Genomic DNA, 27,779 nt, shown 5'->3' with positions numbered 1-27,779 from the left:
GAAAGAAAGAAAGAAAGAAAGAAAACAATGACAAAAAATAATGCCCATGGCTTTCCTCCCCGTTGGTTAAACATACTATTACACTCATCCCGACATCAGAGATTTTGTGCAGCCAATTTTATAAGATGACTCAAAGTTGTCATTTTGTTCAGAACGATTTATTTCTCTTAGTGGCATCAAATGCTATAAATCTCCTGGATGCTCCTGTTCACAGTTGGTGGAAAAACACGAGGGTGGAACTCTGTCTTTCCCAGAGGTGCTTGGTAGCATTTGATTCGAAGCGAGGCATGCAGCAGCTTCATGAATCTTCTTTTTTTGTGTTCTGTTTGCAGATTTTATTCTTCACCGTACAGTATTGCAACCAACCGCATGATTCCACAGACATCCATCACGCCATTCATTGCTGCTTCCCCTGTCTCCACATACCAGGTATGTCCGATTTACCTGCACCCAAGGAGAGGTCTTTCCGGCCAATAATAGATGATATCAAGGCAAAAGGGACACAGTAGAACTTTTTTGTTAATTGTCCTCAAACACATTAGTCACATCTTAATTAAATAATTCTCAAGTTCTAGCCCACACTTTGAAGGGCTCGTTTGCATCTATTTCACGGAATAAGAAAGTCCACCGTGCTCTTCATTCTTCCTGCTGAGTTTTTATGATTATGCTCCTTTCCAGCCAACATTAGTGCAGCCTCCTTGCCACTGAGAATTTACTTTGTTGGTTGTCAGTGATTTGGATCGTCACGTTCCCTACTGTGTCTTCTCTACAAGCACACATCTGGCATACCCCTCACTCACTCCAAGATATTTTATCGTTGTCATCTCATTTTGTCACAGTTGTCCTGTGTGTCCATGCAAAGCTACATGGACAGATGTTAAATCATTTTTCCCAAGAATTAGGGTGGACTCTCAAAGTGGTAAAACATTATTCCTATTTCCTGCTCTTACTTCATTCTCAGTCCCGAAGAGGTCAGAAAAGACCTCACGGGTTCCACATGTTGAAAAACAAAACAAAACAAAACAAAAAAGCCAACACTCAGTGTGTGTCCTAAAGCAGATGATGTAGCCAGTTAATTCTAAGTACACAGGTGGATTTAACGAAGTCATACTTCTCCCTCAAAAAAATACTCTTCGTCTTATTCCTTTGAGTTATCGAATGTGCTATTACTCCCTGCTTCTCTTTACCTCCTATTGTTCTTCAGACAATTCTTCTAATTCTAATTAGACAGCGCCTATAGATGCTACATATAGAGGGTTCCTCGTGTCACTTTTCAAAACTTTGGAGAGAGAGAGAGAGAGTGTACGTGCGTGCTTGCATGTGTTTCTCTGTATTTTGCAGATGGTGGGGGTGGATGTTTTATGATGGGTAAAACTGTAATGTTGCTGCCTGCTACTAATTCAGTGAAGTTTCACCTTATTCAACCATTGCATACTTCATTTCAGGATGTCCCAACTGTCAGAGCATCAAACTTGAGACTATATACAATTTTTCCTAACTGATCCCCTCTGAAGCAGATCATTTTCATTCTTTTTCTGCACTTACATTCTTGATACATGTTGGTGGATAAATGGAATAGACTTTCATGTGAATTGCATTTGAGGGTCTCAGAGTGAATGATTTCTTAATTGCCTTTTCTTGGGACCCATGAGGCTACGTGCAGGTGCTGTTCCGTTTTTGTTCTTCCCGCAGGCCTGCCTGGTTGTAATGTGTGTTTTTGTGTTTTTTTGTGTGTTTTTTTTTTTTTTCTTTTTACCCATTTAAAAAAAAAAAAAAAAACTTGGCCTGTGTTTCGGCCAAGACCACCCAATGAGCCCCAATGTAGAGAACTTTGGTGACATGAATAACATATCCACAGAAAAGTGATTTCACTTGGGAGGGCTCATAAGTGGAACTTAACTCTAGCGCCTTTTTCTCCAAAAAAGAATCAGAGCAATTTCCTCTGTTGTTGATTCTCGCCTTTCACCACTTTCTTTTTTCTTTTTCTTTTTTTTTTTTTTTTTAACCTAAAGTGCATTGGCGATTTTGTTAGTGTGAGCGTATTGAAAATAAAGTGTTCAGGGTTCTTTATGTGACAATCAGCCCTTACAAGCTGACTTTCTCATTTGGCTGACAAGGCACATTTCTGAACATTTGGTTGGCTCAAATTCTCATTTTTATTTGCCATACCAATTACCACGAAAGAAAAAAAATCACAAGCTTGCTTAACTTGGGTTTAACCCAAATCATTCTCCCCCAAATTTCCAACTGATCTCTTTAATTTTTCCCCAGCTTTTACCACTTGGACTTATTTCCAAGATGGGATCACTTGAGAATTTGAGATTAGAACAAATGACAGAAAAAGAGGAAGTCTCAGCTGTCAACTCTTCATGACTTACATCTATCCCTGGGAGTTGACCTCTAAGTAGGAGGTCCCTGAGGCTTCCTAAGACTCTAGCCTCTGACACCAAGCTCAGATTATGCTCCAAGGCTGACCTGGGTCCATGCAGGCACTGCAGCCAGTACTGGTGATATAGGAATTTGCTTTATATTTTACTGTGTTTCGGGGACCAAATTAATCAGGTCTGAGAACTTCCTTTCTATCCTTAGTTCTGAGCTCTAATTAGCTGTACAGTCAGATGGACTCCACTTTCTTATGACCTAGTGTGACTCCACTGAACGCAAGAACCAAGTTCTCTCTGTGATTGCTTTGTGCTAATAAATGCTGTTTGATGCATAGGTCCAGAGTACTTCATGGATGCCTCATCCGCCATACGTTATGCAACCAACAGTAAGTGTTCTCAGTCACCTGAGGCTAAATATTTCTATTATCCAAGTGCAAGCTTTTGTAATGCATAGAAGCTTTGGGGTAAAGCTTTTGTTATATTCCATACCTCTTTCAGGCAGCCATATTTTCCAGATGAAAAGCTGTTCCTGAAATTCTACAAAAGCATGTACAATAGATAGATGGCAGAATTAGAAAGATGAGACAGATGAGAAATGAGACAGAGAGAGAACAAACCTTGGAGGAAGTAGCAGTCAACCTCCTAAGCTGATGTCTACCATTTGTTATGAATGGGAAATTTCTACTTCATGCAGGAATTCTGAACTCTGGACAATTAAATCCATTTATAGGGGGAAAGTCTTCCTGTTTTACTTCTCCTGTTATGCTCTGTTCTCTTTGGATGCAGTTTGATGTGCTCTGGGTGTAGTTTTCAGTATTATGGCCAAGCATTGACTCAAAGCAATATATTTGAGACATGAGATAGTTGCATACTAATAGATAAAGATATATATGTATATATAGCAAGGTTGCTAGATACTTTTTTTAGGTTAACTAATTAGAGCCATTCTCTTCTTCTTAAGTGGAAAAATCTCTTCTAAAAATATTTAAACTCTATTTTCTACTTGCTACAATTCCCATTTTGTGGCACGATATTATATAAATCCCAAGAGAAAATAGTACATATTTCATTAGAATCTAGACTGAAGGCTGATTATTCCATTTATCTTTGTCTAAGTCTTCCAGGTTTTCTAGCTCTGTAGAATTATAAGATAGAGGAAGTAGGAGGTAGAGCACTAGACAGAAGGTCATGTGACAAGGTCTGTGACATACTCTCCTGGACATGCTTTCATCTGTGCCTTTGTTTCCTTTTCTGTCACTATATTAATGGGACTATTGGAAGGATTGAGAGCATATGTGAAAATAATTTTTAAAGTATGACATGCTATACATTATTATTGATATTTTCCTTCTTAATATGGAATGTATTAGTTGTACAAAGAAAAAGCAATACTACATTTTAACCCATTTAAAATCTTAATATCAATAAAGTATCACACATTAAAGACCACAGAACTAAATTCAGAGACATCATTTCTTGGAGTCAAAGGATCATAGCACCTCCTTTTTATATTTGAGCTTTGTCAATTTAAGAAAAAAAATAAGGAACACTCTGCATTGCTCTTAGTGTGTTGAGTTTGTTTTTTAATCAAAAAATAAAATATATATTGCTTAGTATAGCAGAACTTTAGACCATATTTTTCAAATTCCTCTATTCTTATTTACACACCTTGGGGCTTCCTGAGTCCACCTGGTCTAAGTTCTGTAAATTATACCAACGTACAATGAATCCAGGTTACCCTTTCATATCCAACTCACGAGATAAAATACAATATACACTTCCAGACTAACAGACTAATATATAGCACAGTCTGAGCCAACACAGGGAAAGGGAATTTCGGCCAAGCTCTAAAGTGGTGACTTTCTAGAAGGAAGCAACTACCTTATAAAAAAATAGTATCTTCATCTACAGAGTAGGAATACTAACTTAGTCCTCAAACCTGAGGTGATGAATCACCTCATTGTGGCCAAAGGGAATGCACATCTGTCAAAATCCAAATATTCTCCCAGATGTCAAAATATGTAAGATACTACCAGTATTTCTAGAACTGTGATCAGGAAGGAAGATGTTTGTGTGTGTCTTTGATTCAGCTGTCACTCAAGACATTAGCAAAATTTTATTCCTCTTATCCTCCATCCCAGCATGGCTTCAGCCCCATTTTGGGGTGTATTATTTCTCACACATGTTCTTCCAGCAAGAGCTGTGTGTGTGTCTGTGTGTGTGTGTGTGAATTTATCACCTCGGATATTCCTTGCTGTGGCTACTGCTCACTGATATCTTATCATTTCCCGTGACTAGACAGTGCATCATGTTTGAGTCTAGGTTACTCGGTTTAAAATATAATATTTGTGGCTGGGGAGATTCCTGGAAAAAGGAGTGCCTGGGCACTTTGTTGTCTTTAACATGGAGGAATTGGCTAAACAGTGTCATGGAAACAGAGTTTGTGCCATCAATCTTTTCCCTGTAACAGTCTCGCTAGTTGTCTATATTGCATAAATAACCAAAATGGGAGTTAAAGTAATCACTATATGATTAATAAATACAAAATAACTAATAAATGATAAAATACAAAAATACTGAAGCAATGTAAAGCAGATAAAACAACTACCTGGGTCTGAGAAGAATGAATGAGTAACATGATGATTAATAGCCTGAGTAGTTGGTTAGGCTCTTTGAGATAGGAAACCTTTCTCTGTCATGGAACTCTGGGCAATTAAACTTTCTGAGTCACAGTTTCCTCCTCTGTAATGCAGGCTGACTAATGCCTAAATAATTATGCACTTTACTCATTAAAGGAAAGAAGGTATTAAAGCTCCTAAAATTGAGACTGGCAAATAGCAAGCACTCAGCAAATTACTATTATTATTATTTAGTTATATGAGTACACTGAACATTATACTTGAGATTAGCCCAATTATAGAAAATGAGAGTTGGTATAGAAGAAAGTTGAGAATAAGCAATAATCACCAGTTTCTACCACATTCATATTATTTATTTAACTTACTTTGCTAATGAGTTTTTGGAGACTTCCTTATGGCTATAATAAGACAAATTGCTTAGATTGGTGCATTTTTCCTTTACTTACTAAACCATTCAATACCTAAGCCAGGAAATAAAGGCCTATTGAATACCTCCTTTATGTTAGTAACTGGAACCTACTTTACAAATAAATTCAAGGTGTCACTATCTACATATCTCAAAGACATTGTCCATAATTCTGATTTGCTTACACCTGTTCTCCTCTTTCATGTTTTCTTTGCCGCCATTTTGAGAAAATCTCAGATATAAGCTCCAAGTATAAATGTGTTTCTCCTCCATCACTGTGAATTCACACTGACCCCTGCACTGGAGTCAGAAGCCCTTCAGGCTTGATGCAAAGGACTCCAAGGTATCAACTAGGCTTGTATCCGAAGAGACTTCCAGGAGGTGTTAAATTAGAACACTGCGCCTCTAGTCTTTACCAGGGTAGATGAATGGTTAACATGGGGGTGGGGAGAGGAGACAGGTAGTGATTAGCAGGAGAGAAATGAGATGATGCGAAGAAGGAAAAGAAGTAAGCAGGGGACAAGAGAACACACAGAATAAGCTTAAAGTTAGCGTTTGCCATTTAAGTTTGTTTCTTTAGAGATTTAATTTTCTAAGTTGAGTTGTATTATACTTTCTTGTAGATTTAGAAAAAGTTTCTGAGAGGCCTTACTCTTTCTTTCTTCTTTCCTTCCTTCCTTCCTTCCTTCCTTCCTTCTTTCTTTTATTCTTTCCCTCTTTATTTCTTTCTTTTGAGAAGGAGAGAAGGTGGGGAGGGGCAGAGGGAGAGGAAGAAAGAGAGAGAATCTAAGCAGGCTACACACCCAGTGCTGAGCCCCATATGACACTCCATCTCAGGACCCTGAACTGAAATCAAGAGTCCTACACTTAACTGACTGAGCCACCCAAGCACCCTGAGGGACTTTTACTCTTAAGGGAGAGGGAATAAAACCTCCCTGACTGCGTTATAACGATCATCCTGGTATCTGTGCAAGAAAACCGTTCTCGGTCAGTTAGTGGACTCTGGGACCTTATTGGGTCCCCTGGAAAGTTGTCAGACCCCACTTAGGACAGCAAGATCATTTCTGTTCACACTATGTCATTGTTCCCTGTACAGACACAGGGGAGAGAAAGCTCACGAATTTAGACTCACTTTGTGCTGTGAGGAAGTAAAAATGCTGACTTTGTCAGTGCAACTTCTCAGTGCAGGCTTCTGTACTGTACTTTGAAATACCCCATCACACTGACAGAATTTTAATAGATGATGGATTGCACCAAATATCTACTCTGCATAGCATTATGTTACATTGGAATTTTATATGAAGGCACAATTGAAACTCATGTGTTGCAATACATTGGATATTTTGTTAAATCTGTGCTGACAAAGTGAAGCGATGATAGTTCCCAAGAAGAAGCATGGTCCTATTCCCTTAAATTGTATTTAGGCTCATTTGAATCATAAATCTTTTGTTCTTCATATGGTTAGCATTATATTATCTCAAGGAGAAAGGTCAGCTTTCATTTTTACTTAATTACAAATTGGTTATCTAATTACAGTAGCCTAAGAAATGCAAGATGCCCTATTGAATCATTGGATGGTTTGTTGTCATGCATGGCTAAATTATGACTTTTATGATTAATAAACTTTAAGTTTATAGCTAAAGAGTAAATATAAACTCCTGGTCTACAACAAGGGTGTTCAGGAAAGCTCCAGAATATTTGATTTGGTCATTCCTTATCAGCAAACAGACAAAACCTAAGGCTCAGTTTTAGAGGTTGTATCCTACAAATTTATAGGTGTGTTTTCTGTGAAAGCACATCACCTAAAGTGGAAAGAATATTGAAATTATTTGAATACTATTTAGAAAGCAAGGTTTTCAGATATAATCCTTTTACTCCAGCTGAACAAAAATCCCAAATCTCATAGTTTCATTACCAAAGTAATAAAGTCAAAATGCTTTGGCTATCAAAGGAGTTAACTTGGTAAACATATATCTACAGGCCAAATCTTTGTTTTAACTACATATCAAAAACAAAAAGTCAGTGACTCTAACCCATTTATGCTCTTTCTACTGGAAGAGAATTCAAACGAGTGACAATAACCTTAGGAGGAGCATCTTCTTGAGAACATCACCTTCTTTTAGGGGTGCCTGGGTGGCTCAGTCATTAAGCATCTGCCTCCAGCTCATGTCATGATCCCATGGTCCTGGGATCGAGCCCTGCACCAGGTTCTCTGCTTAGCGGGGAATCTGTTTGTCCCTCTCCCACTCCCCCTGCTTGTGTTCCCTCTCTCACTGTCTCTCTCTGTCAAATAAGTGAACAAAAATTAAAAAAAAAAAATAAAGTCACCTCCTGGGGCACCTGCCTGGCTTAGTGGGCTAAGCCTCTGCCTTGGGCTCAGGTCATGATCTCAGGGTCCTTGGATCGAGCCCCACATCAGGCTCTCTGCTCGGCGGGGATCCTGCTCCCCCCTCCTCTTTCTGCCTGCCTCTCTGCCTACTTGTGCTCTCTCTCAAATAAATAAAATCTAAAAAAAAAAACAAAAAACACCTCCTTTTAAATATACTGCTGGGATAAAGTGAATATGAACAAAACCATTTCCATAGGAAGTCTCTTAGACCTTAACTACTATTTAAAAAAAAATGCTGGTTTTCATTATTTAATGAAAGCATTAATGTAACTTCAGAATTCAGAAGTAAGTTTTTAATAACAACCTAAAAATAACCATTAAACAATGAAACTTAAGACTCATAATTCATCAGTGCATAGAGCATAAAGGCCTTTTCACTCAGGACCCCTTCACTTACCAATTCTACTCTCCAGAAATAAACCTAGTAAATAAATTTTTATGTAACCATCCAGTCCGTTTTTTATGCATATGAAGTCTGTATGTATTTGTATATAAATGTGTATGTATTTTTAACATCTATACAAGATCATTCTACAAGTATTGTATTGCAACTTGCTTTACTTTTTCCCAATAAAAGAATGTACTGGATGTCATTGCATGAGTCACATGTAGATCTATGTCAATTTTTTTTTAACCACTTCATAATATGCCATTATATAAATGCACCAAAAGGCATTTAACCAATTTTCTATCCACAGTTCTTTAAGTTGCTTCTAGTGCTTGCTCATAATCTCAAGACTATAATATTGAACACTTGTGAGAAAATATCTGTAGGATAAATTGCTGGTAGAAAAAGTATGTGTGTTTTAAGATTTGATACACATTATTCTCAAATTACACTTCAAGTGAGAGTGTCTATTTTTCCATGGCCTCAATTAACACTGGGCATTCTCAAGCTTCAAATATTTTGTTAATGTGATAAATAGTGAATAGTACTTTGCTGATGTTTTACTAGTATTTCTCTGAGTCCTAGAGGGGTTGAGTTGCTTTTCATGTTTATTGACTAAATTTTTTTCCCTTGGGAGCTCCAAGCTCATGTGCTTTGCTCATTTCTCTTTCGGGGTATCAATCCCCTATTTTTAAAAGACAATGCAATTAGTCAGCTAACATTGTCATAGACAATTTAGATATTTTCTGTTTGCTTTTAATTTAATGTTTTGGTGTTCATCATGCAGAACTTTAGTATTTAGTATTTAGTATTTATGTGTTTAGGATTGCCAATTTTCTGCCAATATTCTGGATCTGTGAAGATCCAAACATAAATATTGTCAATTTTGTGAGTTGTATGGTCTCTTTCACACCTAGGCATTGCTATGGTTGTAGAGTGAAAGCAGACATAGACAATACGTAAATGAATTGGCATGGCTGAGTTTCAAGAAACTTTATTTCCAGAAATAGGTGAGGGCCACATTTGGTTTATAGGTTGTCATTTGCCAGCCCCTGCTTTAGAGCATCTGGGTTCCCATGTAAAATACCTTATTAAATATAAGATTTAAAACCCCATAGGTTAAAAATAAATAGTAAAGCACCCTATGTCTTTGTTTGTTTAGTGATTTTTTGTTACTTTTTATTTATTTATTTATTTTCAGCATAACAGTATCATTATTTTTTCACCACACCCAGTGCTCCATGCAATCCGTGCCCTCTATAATACCCACCACCTGGTACCCCGACCTCCCACCCCCACCCTGCCACTTCAAACAATCTGAGGGGTTTGAAGGTTTTGTTACTTTTTTATTTAATACCTTTAAAAAAATTGAGATATATTGACATAAAACAATGTATCAGCATATGTTTATTATTATGTTTATACTAAGTATTATTTTCAAGTTTTGTGACTTTTGGAGTTTATTTTGCAATATGGTATGAGATTATCATCCAAATTTTTTCCCTAAATGAGTAACTAATTGTCATTAACAACTTCTGCTATGTAAATCATCTATATTTTCTCTACTGATCTAAAACTTTATTCCAATTTTTATAATATAATAACTGCTTTATATCTTTGATATATTTCTGGAATCAATTCTATTCTGTGGACCTATTTTCTGACCATTATTTTAGTACTTTAATTATTATTTTATAATACTTATATATTAGACAGGACTTAATCCCCAACATTATTTTTTTGTTGTTTCACAAGAATTTTTCTAGCTATTTTATATTTCCAAATTAACTTTAGTACCAGTTTGTCAAGTAAAAAAATATCCACTAAATTTTTGATCAAGATCACTTTGAATTTATATATTAACTAATGGGAAATATAAAAATATGACATATATACAATGAATTTTTCTAAGGAAAAAAAATAATTCTTTCCATTTACTCCAGATTTTTTACTTTCTCTCCTAGCTCTTTTGAGGTATAATTGACAAATAAAATTGTGAGATATTTAAAGTGAGTGTTGTGGTTTGATACATATATGCATTATGGAAGGATTTCCACTATTTAGGTAATTGACATACCCATTAACCCATGTATTTAACTTTTGTGTATGTATGTCAGAGAGAGAACATTTAAGTTTCATTTTCTTAGCAAATTTCAATAATATAATACAGTGTCATTAACTATAGTCACGATGATATACTTAGATCCTCAGACTTCATTCATCCTACAGCTGAATATTTGTACCCTTTCACCAACCTCTCTCTATTTTCCCCAACCCTCCCAAACCCTGGCAAACACTGCTTTTCTATTCTATGTTTCTGAGTTTGGGTTGATTGACTGATTGATTGTTTGATTGACTGATGTATTTATTCATTTTAGACTTCACATATAAGTGATACCATGCAATATTTGCCTTTCTATGTCAGGCTTATTTCTCTTAGTATAATGCCCTCAAAGTCCATCTATGTTGTCATAAATAGCAGGATTCCCTTCCTTCTTATGGTTGAATAATATTCCATTATATGTATATGCAACATCTTTCCACATTCATTCATAGACAGACACTTGGATTGTTTCCATATGTTGGCTGTTGTGATGTTGTGGAACACTGTAGTGAACATGGGAGTGCAGACATCTCTTTGGGATCCTGATTTCATTTTCTTGAATATATACTCATAGGTGAGATTCCTGGATCATATGCAGTTCTAATTTTTATTTTTTGAGGAATCTTCATACTTTTTCCATAGTGGTTGCATCAATTTACTTTTTCCATTAACGGGGCACAAGGGTTTCCTTTCTCTACATTCTCACCAACATTTATTATCTCGTGTTTTTCATCATAGTCATTCTGACAGGAATGAATTGATATCTCATTATGTTTTGATATGCATTTCCCTGATGATTAGAGATGTCAGACACCTTCTCATGTGCCTCCTGGATATTTGTCTTCTTCCATGGAAAAAATTTTGATTCAGTTGTTCTGCCCATTTTAAAAATCAGATTATTTGGTTTTTTACTATTGAGTTGTATGTATGAGTTCTTTATGTATTTTGGATATTAATCCCTTATCAGATATAAAATTTGTAAGTAGTTTTCCCCATTCTATAAGTTGCCTTTTCACTTTGTTGATAGTTTCCTTTTTTTGTGCAGAAGCTTTTTAGTCTGATGGAATCCTACTTGTTTTTTTTTGCTTTTGTGCCTCTATTTTGGTGTCATATCCAAAATTCATCCAGGACCAAGGTCAGGTAGCTTACCCATGTTTTCTTTTAAGAGTTTTATAGTTTCAGGTCTTCTGTTCAAGTCTTAATCCAATTTGGGTTGATTTTTGTGTATGGTATAAGATAGGGTTGCAGTGTTTTGTTTTTGTTTTTGTTTTTGCTTTTGCATGTGACTATCCAGTTTTCACACCGTTGTTTATTGAAGATAATTGACCATATAGTGACAGGTTTATTCCTGCATTCTCTATCCTGTTCTATTGGTCTATGTGTCTCTTTTTATGCCAATCTTATACTGTTTTAATAACGATAGCTTTTAAATATAATTTGAAATAAAGAAGTGTACGTTTACAGATTTTTTCTTTTTTCTTTTGCTTTGGCTATTCAGGGTCCTTTGTGTTTCTGTACAAATTTTAGGATTTAGCTCTATTTCTATGATAAATGCTATTGGGATTTTGATAGGGAATTCATAGAATCCGTAGATTGTTTTCAGAAATATGGGCATTTTAACAATATTAATTCTTCCAATTAGTGATCATGGAATATGATGCCATTTTTTTGTGTCTTCTCCAATCTATTTCATCCCTGGTTAAATTTATTCCTAGGTAAAATTATTATTTTTGATGAAATTGTAAGATGGAACTGTTTTCTTAATTTCTCTTTCTCATAGTTTGTTGTTAGTGTATAGAAATGCAACTGATCTTTGTATATTGATTTTGTATACTGCAACTTTACTGAATTTGTTTATTTGTCCTAACAGTTTTTGGTAGAGTCTTTAGAGTAATATATATATATAATATCAAGCTATCAGCAAATAGTTTTACATCTTCCTTTCTAATTTGGATGCCTTTTATTTCTTTTTCTTGCCTAATTGCTCTAGCTAGGACTTTCAGTACTATGTTGAATAAAAATGATGAGAGTGAGCATTCTTTTCTTATTCCTGATCTTAGAAGAAAAGCTTTCAGCTTTCACTGTTAAGTACCATGTTAGCTGTGGCTTTCTAATGTATGGTCTTTATTATGTTAAGGTACATTTACTCTATACCTCATTTGTTGAGAGCTTTTATCACGAGTGGATGTTAAGTTTTATCAAATACTTTTTCTGCATCTGTTGATGCAGGTGAGGTGATCATCTGATTTTGATCTTTATTTTGTTAATGTATCACATCAATTAATTTGCAAATGTTGAACCCTTCTTATGGTTGCATCCCTGAAATACATTCCACTTGATCATGGTGTATGATCCTTTTAATATATTGTTGGATTTAGTTACTCTATTAAGAATTTTGTAATCTGAGTTCATCAGGGATATGGTCTATATTTTCTTTTCTTATAATGTCCTTATCAGCCATATGTCCCCAGAGTAATGCTGGCATTGTAAAGTGAGTTTGGAAGTACTCCTTCGTCTTTTCTTTTTTGGAAGAGTTTGGGAAAGTTTGGTATTCTTTAAATGTGTTGCAGAATTCCCCAGTAAATAATATGGTCCTGGACTTTTGTTTGTTAGGAGGTTTTGATTACTGATTCAATCTCCTTACTAGTAGTTGGTCATTCAGATTTTCTATTTCTTCATGATTCAGTTTTCATAGGTAGAATATTTCTAGGAATTTATAATTTCTTTTAGGTTGTCCAATGTTTTTGGTGTGAAGTTGATCAGAGTAGTCTTATGATTCTTTGTATTTGCGTGGTATCAATTTTAATGTTTTCCTCTTTCATTTCTAATTTTATTTGAGTTCTCTCTTTTTTTTTTCTTAAAGATTTTATTTATTTATTTGACAGAGATCATGAATAGGCAGAGAGGCAGGCAGAGAGAGAGAGAGAGAGAGGAGGAGGAAGCAGGCTCCCTGCTGAGCAGAGAGCCCGATGCGGGGCTTGATTCCATGACCCTGAGATCATGACCTGAGCCAAAGGCAGAGGCTTAATCCACTGAGCCACCCAGGTGCCCCTCTTTTATTTTCTTGATAAGTCTAGCTAAAGGTTTGTCTATTTTGCTTATCTTTTTGTAAAGCCAGCTCTTAGTTTCACTGATCTTTTCTATTGTCTTTTTAGTCTCTGTTTCATTTATTCCTGCTCTGATTTTCTTACTATTTTTTTCCTTTTATTTATTTTTTTTTATAATTATTTTTATTTTTTATAAACATATATTTTTATCCCCAGGGGTACAGGTCTGTGAATCACTAGGTTTACACACTTCACAGCACTCATCAAAACACATACCCTCCCCAATGTCCATAATACCACCCCCTTCTCCCAAACCCCCTCCCCCCAGCAACCCTCAGTTTGTTTTGTGAGATTAAGAGTCACTTATGGTTTGTCTCCCTCCCAATCCCATCTTCTTTCATTTATTCTTCTCCTACCCACTTAAGCCCCCATGTTGCATCACCACTTCCTCATATCAGGGAGATCATATGATAGTTGTCTTTCTCTGCTTGACTTATTTCGCTAAGCATGATACGCTCTAGTTCCATCCATGTTGTTGCAAATGGCAAGATTTCATTTCTTTTGATGGCTGCATAGTATTCCATTGTATATATATACCCCATCTTCTTGATCCATTCATCTGTTGATGGACATCTCGATTCTTTCCATAGTTTGGCTATTGTGGACATTGCTGCTATAAACATTCGAGTACACGTGCCCCTTTGGATCACTACGTTTGTATCTTGAGGGTAAATACCCAATAGTGCAATTGCTGGGTCATAGGGCAGTTCTATTTTCAACATTTTGAGGAACCTCCATGCTGTTTTCCAGAGAGGTTGGACCAGCTTGCATTCCCACCAACAGTGTGGGAGGGTTCCCCTTTCTCCGCATCCTCGCCAGCATCTGTCATTTCCTGACTTGTTGATTTTAGCCATTCTGACTGGTGTGAGGTGATATCGCATTGTGGTTTTGATTTGTATTTCCCTGATGCCGAGTGATATGGAGCACTTTTTCATGTGTCTGTTGGCCATCTGGATGTCTTCTTTGCAGAAATGTCTGTTCATGTCCTCTGCCCATTTCTCGATTGGATTATTTGTTCTTTGGGTGTTGAGTTTGCTAAGTTCTTTATAGATTCTGGACACTAGTCCTTTATCTGATATGTCGTTTGCAAATATCTTCTCCCATTCTGTCAGTTGTCTTTTGATTTTAACTGTTTCCTTTGCTGTGCAAAAGCTTTTGATCTTGATGAAATCCCAATAGTTCATTTTTGCCCTTGCTTCCCTTGCCTTTTGCGTTGTTCCTAGGAAGATGTTGCTGCGGCTGAGGTCGAAGAGGTTGCTGCCTGTGTTCTCCTCAAGGATTTTGATGGATTCCTTTCGCACATTGAGGTCCTTCATCCATTTTGAGTCTATTTTCGTGTGTGGTGTAAGGAAATGGTCCAATTTCATATTTTTTTCCTTTTACAAAATCTGGACTTTGTTTGTTCTTTTTCTACTTCCTTGAGGTGCAAGGTTAGGTGGCTTATTTGAGCTTTTCTTTCTTAGTGTAAGCTTATCTCTATGAACTTCCCTCTTGGAATTACTTTTATTGCATCTCATAAATTTTGGCATGCTATATTTCCATTTTCATTGGCCTCAAGATTTTTTTTTAATTTCTCCTTCAATTTCTTCTTTGACTCATTTTTATTTAGTAACATGTTATTTATTTTTAATTTTTTAAAGATTATTTACTTATGTATTTATTTGTGAGAGAGTGTGAGAGTGTGTGCAAGCATGGGGAGCAGCAGCCAGAGGGAGAAGCAGGCTCCCCACTGAGCAAGGAGCCTGACGCAGGACTCCATCCCAAGAACCTGGGATCATGACTTGAGCCCAAGGCAGACACTTAAGACTGAGCCACCTAGGTATCCCTAGTAACATACTATTTAATCAAGAATTATTTTAAGTCTTTTAAGTCCCTTAATAGAGTAGTAAATTTTCCTTCTTATATGTCCTTTACATTTCTCAAATGTTTTATTTGGCATGTTAATATTTTTCTTAGTATATTTATGAAAATTTTAAATGATCTTTTCTTATTGGTCACATTGGTGTATAGAAAAATAATCTATTTTTGCATACTAATATTATTAATTTAAATTTAAAACATGCTTTAGTTGTTCAAAAGCATTGTTGAAATTTAGAACATATGAATGAATAAAATATTCCATTGTATAACACCAATTTTCTCTTACCCAGAGATTATTCCAATATTTAATAATATATCTTTCAAGACCTCTGTCTGTATCAATATCTGTATCCCCTTACTCATCTAATCTATACATGCACACACACACACACACACACATTCATGTATGTGTTGTCATTCACATAATGCATGCTATTCTTAAAGTATAATTTTCAGCTTCTAATCTCCACTTTCCCATGTCAGTGAATTTTTTTATCTTCCCTAATTAAATTGTCTCAACAGTCCCAAAAATGCCTTTTGTAAGGCTGGATTTCCCAAATAAGGAAACAATTAGGGATCACACATTATATCTGATTATTGTGTCCTTTAAATCTCTCTTAATCTATCAGGATTTTTGTTTTGTTTTTTTTCTCTTGTGTTTCTGGTTAGCTGCTTTGCAGAATGTCCCAACTTTAGGAAACATCTGGCTGAGTCTTCATGGTGCTGTTTATCCAATTCATTTGCCCCATGTATGAAATGATTTTATAGCTATTTTTCTTTTTTTCTTTTTTTTTTAAAGATTTTATTTATTTATTTGACAAAGAGAGATCAAAAGTAGGCAGAGAGGCAGGCAGAGAGAGAGAGAGAGGAGGAAGCAGGCTCCCTGCTGAGCAGAGAGCCCGATGCGGGACTCGATCCCAGGACCCTGAGATCATGACCTGAGCCGAAGGCAGCGGCTTAACCCACTGAGCCATCCAGGTGCCCTATAGCTATTTTTCTGAATTTTTCTATTATTTCCAGTAGACCGTTTCATTGATTCTCAGGTTTCCCAGGCTATCAAAATAATTTCATTTCCTACCTCATTTCAGTTTTTTTATGTCTCACAATCCTTTTTCTCACCCAGTTGTATTGCAGCATGTTCTTTGGTTGATTCTTTATCTTAATGAGAATGCCACTACAAAGTGTTTTTTTTAATGTAAATATTGAAATTAATCAAAGTTTTTTGAGAAAATATTGAGTTTTTAAAATTATTTAATCAATTTCACTTTATTAATGTATTTGTTATTATATATATTGAACTAATTTCAGTAAATATTTCTTAAGGTGGAACCATTCTACAACAGAGTTATTTTGGTTGTGATGAAGCGTTCTTAGAACCATACTTCTCAATTATATTTATTAATACTTCATTTATTATTTTGGCATCAGTCTTTACTAATGAAATTATTAAATATTATTATCTTTTAGGTGTACTATTTTTGTTACATTTGAAAGTCAGAATTATACAGGCTTTATAATAATAATTTGAAAGGATTCCATTTCTCTAAATTCTAGAACAATTTTAAATATCATTATATATAGCTACTTTTAAAGATTTAAAAGAAGTCAAATGTGACACTATCTTGAATTTTGGGAAAAGACTCATTTATTCTACCAAACCAATTAAAAAAATAATTTATTGCTCTTATCAGACATGTTCTTCGGAGACTAAAACTATAATGCATTTAGGGCTTATGAACATGAATAATCGTGAAGTGCCCTATCAGATTGTTACATAGTTGACAGTTTAGTTGCTAAATGATCAAAACAATTGTATTTTGAATTGGCATGGTCTTAATCAAATTGACATTGTTAGCTATTCCATGACCAGTTGTAGATCTTTAAGGACATACATATCTTAAATTAAATATTATAAAAACTAAAAGTAATCAATCACCAATAGTGTCATAAGAAATTTTCAGACATTAGCATGTTGCAGATCAATAACTTGTGATTTTTAAGAATATATGAAGTTTTTATATGACCCTAATTGTGGTGAAATTTGAAGAATACTTTCCTGAATGTCCACTTGATTAAGTTTTTCTTTTACTGGGCCCTACCTGTACCATTCATTAGCTCTGTGTTTTAGGAAACAGAGAGCCTTGAATTCAATGAGAAAAAAATCAACAGATGGTAACAAATATTCCTAAGCATCGAACACGTACAGAATATTCTTTTAGGTATTTTTGGAAATGATGGAGGAGAAGAAGAAATAATTCATCCTAAGGCATATAATCTAATTGTGGATCTAAGTTCTATATATGTAGCATGATATAATTAAAAATCTGTGAGTCATAGGGTAGCTCTATTTTTAACTTCTCGAGGAACCTCCATGATGTTTTCCAGAGTGGCTGTAACAGCTTGAATTCCCACCAACAGTTTAAGAGGGTTCTGGGTATTATAAACAACTGATGAATCATTGAACCTTATATCAAAACTAATGATGTACTCTATGTAGGCTAATTGAATTTAAATTTTTTAAAAAATCTGCAGCAGAAAAGGTATTAAGGTTAGCAGTTATAGAAAACTGAAAATGACAGTTAAGGACAGGGAGTAACTAAGACATAAACATAAATTTAAAGGATGGATGGTGGTATGGGATTGAAGGAAAAGAAAGAGGGCATTTCAGGTGAAAATACACACAAAAATATTGGGGGGTGAGTTTCAAGTTATTCCAAAGGGCCAAGAGGCAGATGGCCTGCATTAAGTGAAGTGTTTATATTAAGGAATAAGGGAAAGATTTGATTGGAAAGGTAAATTGTAGTCTATTGAAGAATAAATTTTTATTTGTCAGTCTGGCACATTTTATTACACATTTTTATTAGCTTTATGGCCCCTGTGCTATTGTCTAGAGTTTAGGTTTACTTTGGAGAAAGGCTAAATTATATCACTGAGGTATGTTAAACAGTCATAATTTCCAGTGAAGTAATGGATGAATCAATCACGAATGGAAATAAACTTTTTTTTTTTTTTGCATTCTAAAGCTGTCATTATACAAAGACTCTGTACATAAAGTCCTTCTCTATCCGCAGAAATAATTTTGAAGGTAATGGTTCTCTTTCAAGTAGAGTTTCTGGAAACTTCTTGGAGAGAACATTACCTGATAGCCAATATCTCTGCCTCCCATGCACAAAGGTGGTTCGAATAAATGATGAATCCAGAAGCATTTGAAATCCAAATGTGTGCTTATGACCTGTCTTTTGGCATATGGTATTCTATTATTTTACTATCGCCTTTAAAAGGAAATAATAGTTTGTGGAATAATGTATTACTTTTTTAGAACTGCAGTCCCAGCATTCTGAACGTGAGACTGACACAGCTGCTAAGAGAAAAAGTTTCAATCGGGCATGACCCCAATGTGTCCTTAGACAGTACTTAGAATTTCTTCATCACTGCATCATCAGAAAACCAGAATTTTCCAGTTCCCTTGTACGAATACTAACAACATTACGTCCTTAATAGCTATTAAGCATATTAAATATAATTAAACGGAACCACAACGTTAAGTATCTAATCTGGTGATGGCTTATTTTCTATGGATTATTTCTAGAGAAAATAAGCACACAGCTAAAATAAAATCCATGTCAGACTAGATAACAGCAAGTTACCAGGGCAACACAATCATATAGAGATAGGGTAAATCATTTATTTTATAAATGTTGCCAGGGCAACAGAAACTACTTATAAAATCACTGAACGACTGCGAGTAAGGGCATAGTCTTTGGGACTATTTGTTCTTTCATAATACATTGGAATAAAATGTCCATTCATACCGAAAATCTTAGCGGTTACATAAAATAGGTTGATATTCATTAAAAAAATGGCCATGAATGGATTCAAATACTGAAAATATTTTTAAATACCAAAAGATATTATTCATTATTTCTTGCCTCTCAGACTTTTTTGGGATACTATTTTACTTTAAATGTTAACCTTAGCTAGAACCTAAGAAGCTAGTTATTTCTATCTCAGTGCTATATTTGTAATTTAGGGTCATTATTAACAATGTTGATGAGCTTAGATTTTGTTAGGCAACAAATGAGAATGTGCCAGAGTTGGGGGTGGTACATATATGTAGATGATCTAATCAGGTGTACTTTGGGAAAAATTATTTTAGCTTTGGTAACAAATGTCAAAGATGTCAATTTACAGTAATATAAATGTCAAATGTCAATGTACAGTAATATTTTTTAAAATACTAAAACAAATACCAGTAAAGTGCCTCAAACTTTTTTTTTTCTTCTGCTGAAGAGGAATATTTACCAAAAGTAGGGCTTAAATTTATATTTTACATTCATGTCTTTTAGTTTTATTGATTGTTTCCTTCGCTATGAAGAAGCTTTTTAGGGGCACCTGGGTGGCTCAGTGGGTTAAGCCTCTGCCTTCAGTTCAGGTCATGATCTCGGGGTGGTGGGATCGAGGCCTGCAGCAGGCTCTCTGCTCAGTAGGGAGTCTGCTTGCCCCTCTCTCTCTGCCTGCCTCTCTGCCTACTTGTGATCTCTCTCTCTCTCTCTGTCAAATAAGTAAATAAAATCTTAAAAAAAAAAAGAAGATTTTTATTTTGATGAAGACCCAGTAGCTTATTTTTGCTTTTGTTTCCCTTGCCTCAGGAGACATAACTAGAAAGAAGTTGTTATGGCCTATGTGAAAGAGGTTATTTTCTGTGTTCTTTTCTAGGATTTTTATGGTTTCAGATCTCACATTTAGGTCTTTCATCCATTTTGAATTTATTTTTGTGTTTGGTTCCATTCTCTGCACGTTGATGTCTGGTTTTCCCAACACCATTTGTTGAAGAGACTGTCATTTTCCGCTGGATATTCTTTACTGCTTTGCCAAATATTAATTGACCATATAGTTGTGGTTTTATTTCTGGGTTTTTAACATCACTTGGGTGTCATAAAATAATCATTACAATCACTACACTGGGGTGACTTAAGTCTAGTTCTCTGAGCACCCCAGCTGGAAGTGGGATCTCCACCCTCTGAGAGCCCTAAGAATGCTTAATGTCTCATCACTTGAGTGTAGAAAATGCTTCATTTGTTAATCTATTCAAATAATAAAGTAAGAGAGCTGACACTTTAAGAAAAAGTACCAGAACTCTTTTACATGTCTACCTGACACTTTTTTTTTTTTTTTTTTTTTTTTTTACTGCTATGGAATCACTTTGGAAGACATTTTCCAATGATACCATCTTAGAATAGGAAATTTTAAAAATTTCCTCCTTGGGAATAACTTTAAGAGATAATTTATTAATCATACCAAGAAACCCACAAATTAATCACGCTATATTCACATGAGCAGGTAAATAGATGGATACGTAGATTGATGGACAGATGGAGAGATGAACAATACATAGATAGATAAATAGACAGATTATGGATAGATAGATCGATAATAAATATCTTATCCTGGGGCATATGACTGATTTTTCCTTCCAAGGTAGAGTATAATTTTATTGAGAGTATATCACAAAAAATTCACAATATATCTCTCTTTTTACTTTGTCCTTTACACAGAGTACATACAAATAAGTTTGTTAATAGGCTATTCTTCATAGGCTCTTTCTGAATTGGGAAACCTGAAGACACTGCCAGCAGGCAGGTGCTATTAGACAAGGATGCTGAGAAAAGTTTCTAAGGAAGGCAAAAGTGTGCATCTTCTTTGAACATAATCCCAACATTTAAGAGCAAGTGATGTTGATATCAAGTTTGGCTTTGTATATTTGATCCTTGAATCTTGTCATTGACAATAAGGTTGTTAAAAACAACTCAAGAAAATTTCTTTTGCGTTCATACTGTAGAATTCAAATTACTTTTTAGTTGCAGATTTGCCTATATAAGCTGAAACAACTGATTTTTACCAGGTACATATGTTTCCTCATCTCTGCTCTCACCCACTTTTTGGGAAGTCTGAAAAGGGTTGTCAAGTCCTTGAGCATCCTTTATGAAGCTCCAGAATGCAGTGACTGTAATATGTTTATGCTGCTATTGTCCACGGTTGATCAATGTGGGCAAAAGTAGTGAATGTTATTCTTGCCTTTCTCTTCTCTATCCTCTTTTTGTTGTTAAAAATATGAAAAACTCAGGTCTACTTGTTAGGACAAGCAGTAACCCTTGTTTTACAATGATGTAGGAAAGCACTTTTCATGGATTGAACAAAAGAACAAATTTAGAAACTTACACAATTTGAGATCTGAACAAGTTCAGTTCTTCTATTTCCTGTGTGACCTAATTTTCGACCAGCAATTCTCTTTTTTTTAAATAATGATATTCATTTGAATAAAAAAGAGAGATACACCCCCTTCAGGCCCTAGGAGAATGCCTAATAAGGATTTGTACCTTGCCCACATTTAGAAAGAAGCTGAGATTCCTTATGACTAAAGACATACTCAAAAAACAAACAAACAAAACAGTTAAATTAAGGAAGAAGGGACAAATGTCACAGAGCAGGAAATAAATTTATTAAAATTTGTCTGTGGGTAGTCTACTACAATGGAATATGCAAATTTTGACTTGAGTTTTCATAAGCCAAGGCCAAAATGGTTAAAAAGAAATAAAAATGTTTTATTTTTCATTATCTGATAGAAGGAGACAATGCTTTCTTTTCTTTTTTCTTTTTTTTCTTTTTTTTTTTTTTTTGCTCTTATAGCCAAAGGGGGAAAAATTTCCATTCCTAATGTCTTATATAGCAGTTATACATATAGAGAGATTTTTTTTTTCCCCTTGTGGTCATTTCTTAACCCTCCGTAAAAAACAAATTTTAACTTTCAATTTTGTGATGAAATGTCTAGAGTGGCTAAGTTAATATTCTTCTGAAACACAAGTGTCTCATAACCTAGCTTGCTATAACAATGCCACTTAGTAAATCCAGTGATTAGCAGTAAGCTTTTTTTTTTTAATGTTATATTGCACCATACAGTACATCTTTAGTTTCTGATACCTGTTTGGCCTTTTAAATTTCCTAGTCCTAGCCACGGTTTTATGAAAATTATCCATCTGACCTACAGTATCATCCAGCTAAAGGTTATTAACTCTTTATTGAAGGAGGGCTGCAACATAGCCTACAGTTTGTGCCAGAAGACTCAAGAATGTCTTTCAGAAGAGCCTAAACGTGTATGCAATTGTGAGCCTGTCATTCTGTGCCTTTGGAGTGTTTGAGGGGCAAATTTCACCTAAAATATTGGTGATAGGTGTGAGACTGGCCATCATCATGCAGTAGCTCATTAAGTGCTCGTGATTGTTGGCAGTGCTGGGGCCTCATCTGTTGCCAAGATGAGTCAGGTGTGAAATGCACTCTTTGGTAGCAAAGTGAACCAATAAAATAGGATCCTTCGGTATGGACTATGAGAATTTAAAATAATATCTAAATGAATTGGTGATACAGTATTTACTCAACACATTCAGTGGGCAGAACCATACCCTCAGTAGAGAAGAGAAATTTTATTTTCCTGCTGAATTTTGCAGCAAGGACATGTAAGGGTCTCAGCTAACATCACACTGTTTATGTATACTTTTTTTTTTTTTTTTTTAATTCACATAGCGTTTGTCCCTTTTTAGGTCACTTAACAGAAGTATGATTTCATTGCACAAAGTGGAACCTAAGAATAAGCTGGGAAACCCTAAAGAATTTTTCAGGAAAGAAGATGAATCCTTAGCCATGTTAAAAGGAATACTGTGTTCTTTTTTTTTTTTTTTTAAATTCTCATTTAGCACAGAGGAAATCAGCCTAATTATCAATTTGAGTTCTGAACAATAATCTTAACACTTCAATACAGAAGAGAGACCTTTTATCAAAGAGTTATCCTTAAAGAGTTTTTAATCAATACACATTAGAACCAGTTCTGCATAACAATGGTGTATATTAAAAATCAGTTCTTACTTTTCTATAAAGCTTTTATTCTCTTGAGTCTTATATCTCAAGTATTTTTAATCAGTACTGAAAAGTCATCATGATGCTAAGTATGCATTTCATGGTACGTGTATAAGTCCTTAGATTCTAATGTCATGCTCCAAAATTATTTTTAACCTTCTAAAATACATATATGGAATTTATTTCAAGGAATAGTTTATATTTTATATCGCATGGATTGATGCATGTACGTATGTATGCATGGATGGGTACCATGTGCATATTTCTGTCCATATGTGCTCATCTCCACTGTAGATATTATTTAGTCAAAACACTGACCCATATATATAATACAACTATATGTTTATATGAGGATGTTCAAAGATGTATTTTTACGATACCAAAAAAAAAAAAAAAAAGGCTGAACACTGCTGAGATACATAGTATAAATTAGAATAAGAGGAGAAAGAATGAAAGGTATGAAGGAGATGAAATAGAAAAATTGAGGAAGAGGAAGAGAAAGGATATAAAGGATGCATGGGCCAAACCTGACTCGAGCATATTGTAGCCTCGAAGGGGAGGTAGTAGGTGATACCCTTAAACTGAATTAGTACGTGTAAGAGAAGGAATAAGTGCAATATCAGCTGCATGGAATTTCTTTGGGGCATGTTGAATTTGTGGAACTAGATAGAGATTCTCAATATGTAGCTTGAAATACAGTTTTGGCATACAGCAGTGGCAGTGATAGATTTTGGAGTCATTCATTCCCACTGGAGAGAATAAATAGGCTTCCAGCAATCTATTTACTTTTAACCAGTAATTACCGTACTTGATCTATGCAATAGCTCTTAAACTTAGGAATAGGAAATAATATGCATATGATAACATTATATTAAGTGTACTAATCATATGTACACTATATCAAGTGCTTGCTTATGCCCCTAGCAAGCAAGGTTATTTAACAACCTAATTATACTTTTGCTTACACCTATAATTTTAAGGATAATTATGTATTATATTACATATGCCTTTTTGAATCAACCAAAGCATATGCACCTGATGTTTCCATTTAGGGAACTGACTATGGTAATACATTGGAAAATAGAGATAGATACTTTAAATGCAAAGAAATCATAGAGGTCATTTAATCTAATTCCCACCAAAGTTTAGAGGTTGATATAAAGGTTTGAAAAATTGTCCATATATAGTCATGCAAAACTGTTTCATTTCAATTCTGCATAACATTTAGAGAAGATACTTTTTATGAAGCCACCAATCCAGTGTGAGAAAGTGCAACAAAACTTGAAAAGAGAAGCAGCAACTCGCCACTCCCACCACCACCACCACTAACCTGGTACAAAGCAAGGAAGCAATCCGCAACTTTGTCAAGCCCAGAGGAACAGCCAAAGAGGCCTGTGTATATTTAGATATATTCATTTCATTGTTAGTCATTGTGACTATAGAAAGTCTATAAACTATTACCACCAGATGATTCCTATCACTTGTAAAATAGGGTGGGCTTTTGGTGGTCCTGCAATGCTTTTTATTTCTTTTGCTTTATTGACATGAATAAATTATTTCAGGCTTTGCTGGATTATCCTATGCTTGGCAACTGGACGCTTTCCGTATTTTTCTCTAATGTTATGGTTGATGCTGGTAATAACCACTTTTACTGATCATAGAAGGATGAGTTCAGAGTGACTCAGTGATTCCAAGGTCAGAGAAGGTTACATGGAGGGAATCTGAGAGCTAAATTACTAAAGAACACATTATTTTCTGTGGGGTTTTCCCATGCCCTGAGGATTTTATACATGCTGCTCCATGGGGTTTTCTCTCCTTCATATTTAACGTTTTAGAAGAACAGAAAGTTTAAAGGAAGTTTCTTAAGAAACCCTACCAGTATGTTCAGATCTCTAGACCACAGTTCACGGATTGAATTGTGACTCAAAGATTTAAATTTCCTTCATGTCTTTTTCTAAAAATAAGGTTCATTGAAATTGCCGATGACACATCGGCAGCCAATCTGCAAGAGGGCCCATTAGTGGAATATTATCTGTAATGCAACAGGATCGATGTTTCAAATATAAACCCTTAATCTGTGCTTCCTAATTACAAACATTTGAACCAGTACCTAAGAATTTGTTAAGGTTTTCTTTTGTGATTCTAACAATGACAGCAGCAGAGCAAAAGACTCTCTTAATTCTGTACTTGGAACAAACTTCTAATGCAGGAGCACATAGCTTCAGTTTTTTCTCTTGCGCTGGACTAGAATGTGTTCCCAGTATTTTATGATTTTGATTTGCCATGGTTCAGCAGGGCTGCCCTGTTAGCAGCAATCACCTTTGCTTGTGAAGTTATGTAGACAATCCCACGTAAATCAGAATGGCCCAATCATTTGATCATGTCCATTTCTATTACACATGGCCAGGCATATGATGAGAAATGCTCTGGCCAGCACAATTTCTTCTTACAACTGTTCTATAAAATGAAATAAATTGTTACAGCAGATTTCCTAGTAGAGTCAAAATTATGCAAGAAGAAAAGTCCTTCGTTTTTTACTTATATCCCTCTACTCTCTGATAGATCTTTCCTGCCTTCCTTCTCTCTCCATTTACTTTTTGGTCTTATATAGATTAAATGCATTTGGTGATTACTGAATTTCACCATACTCTTATTTAAAGTGTATCTTCTCTTCTAGATTTTGTTAAGCTAAATAAACTCCAGTGAATATCCATTAGAGAACACATACTTCCTCAAAAATCATGAATTTGAACTGTCTGAAAGTCATTGGTTATTCCTTATATTGTTTTCATTAGGAAACTTATCGGTTGTTGAAGAGAAGCATGCTTGTCTTAAAGTGGGTTTCTCTTTGTAATGTAAATGTAACCAAAGTTATTATAGGACACTACAGGTATGAACGAGTCAGAAACAGGTAGGTTATATTCCATAAGGATACATGTGCATTTGAATATTAGGAGATTCCTTAGGGAAACATGTGTTTTAAATTTTATTAATCTCAAGAGATTTAAGAATCCTCCAAAGAGAAGTTCAAGAGCTTTAAATTATAATTATTGTGTAAGTAATTAACTTCTGGAATAGTTTCAGTAGAATCAAGAATACTTACGTTGCCCATACCTTGGAAGAATGATAGCAATGGAACAGTAGGTATCTCTTATCCAGTTTTTCCTTCCTGTAACCCTAAAAATATTTGATTGCTTTTAAGGCAATAAACTTATTGCAAAAATTAATTAATTCATGTATTCATTCATTCAGCAAATATTTACCAGATGTTTGCACTCCGATCTGCTATGTGCAGGTACCATTCCAGGAATACAAAACTGAACAAAGAATAGTTTTCTTCCCTTATGGAACTTACATTCCAGGAGGAAGAAAAATTATTAAAATAATGAAGAAGATGTTTTAAAAAACACGTTAAATATTCAAGGCCAGATTTTGATAAAATTGCCAAGAAGGCGTAATTTGTCTTTGAGAGTTTCAGACTTCATTTTCAACATCCTCCCCTACCTTTCCTTAATGCTCTTTCTTCAGGATACTTAGATACTCTAAAAGCTCATTCTTTCTTTCTTTTGTTCTTTTATTTAAACAATATTTATAGAGAACTCACTATGTGGCAGACACTGTATGCTCTGTTTTCAGGTTCAGGCATACAGGGCAGAGTAAATAGGTGTAGTCCCTGACCCCAAGGAACGTATAATATATCGGGGAACAAAGAGATAAACCAACTCGGTATATTAAGAAAAATGAAAATAAACTGGTCATAAATTCTGTTAAGGAAAGTTTCACAGGAATCTAGTTGCATATATCAAGGGACTCTGACTTAGAATGAGGGTGTGTGTGTGTGTGTGTGTGTGTGTGTGTGTGTGTGTGTGTGTTTGGTAGGAGCCCGGAGAAGGACTATGAGAAATAGAAAAGAACATTCTAGTGTAACTGAACTAATTGTGAATTGTGTGTTTCTTTCAAAACCTCTTCTGAAGAAGTCTATCTGGTCATTAGTATCTTAGTGTGGATAAGGTTGTCAATGGGCTTGAGGATGTGCATTTTTTTTCTATTACTATGTAATGAAAAGTTTGTTAACTTTCTAGAGAATTCCGGACATCAGTAAGCAGGTGCATTGGTCCTTGAAGTTGCAGTTTTCTATCTCTGGAATAATGAGCTTGTTCAGGTTACCTAAAAGTCTCCATTTGCTCTATCTTTTTATGAGACTCTCTATAATGCCACATATGCTCTCACAAAAGATAAACCTGAATATTACAGAGTAATGTTTTTATGGATGAGGGCAGCGTAGCTCAGAGAGGTTAATTGACTTTTCCACTATCACACAAGTTGGTGGCAGAGCTGGGACAGGTATGTTTTAATCCAGTTAACACCAATTCCATTTCATTATATCTGGCTTGATTCTTCATTAAATTTTTATATTTTGGGTTACGTAATTTAACCCAGAGAAAATCAAGTTGACAGATTAATAAAAAAATTATGATGTGTCCTTGTATACAAAGAATACAAATATTAGTAAGTTATTTATGGTCATTAATGCTGACCAGATTATTTCTTATTTATTTATTTATTTATTTATTTATTTTTAAATTTTATTTGA

At 35.0% G+C, this 27,779-nt stretch overlaps 1 protein-coding gene across 9 annotated transcripts in view; it reads left to right on the top strand.

The window, feature by feature from the left end:
* Positions 1 to 27,779, top strand: part of RBMS3 (RNA binding motif single stranded interacting protein 3) — a 713,870-nt gene that overhangs the window by 603,048 nt on the left and 83,043 nt on the right. For 6 of the 9 annotated variants that reach the window (XM_059390794.1, XM_059390793.1, XM_059390797.1 and 3 more), the window contains 2 exons: positions 333 to 429; positions 2,720 to 2,770. In XM_059390794.1, the coding sequence (XP_059246777.1) occupies positions 333 to 429; positions 2,720 to 2,770 (148 nt within the window). The remainder of the gene's footprint in view (positions 1 to 332; positions 430 to 2,719; positions 2,771 to 27,779) is intronic. The other 3 variants (XM_059390798.1, XM_059390800.1, XM_059390799.1) reach the window with 1 other exon arrangement.

Source organism: Mustela nigripes, chromosome 2 (assembly GCF_022355385.1).
Source record: "Mustela nigripes isolate SB6536 chromosome 2, MUSNIG.SB6536, whole genome shotgun sequence".
Classification (NCBI taxonomy): Eukaryota; Metazoa; Chordata; class Mammalia; order Carnivora; family Mustelidae; genus Mustela; species Mustela nigripes.
The sequence above is the reverse complement of the archived record's forward strand: the minus strand, read 5'-3'. Positions and strand labels throughout refer to the sequence as shown.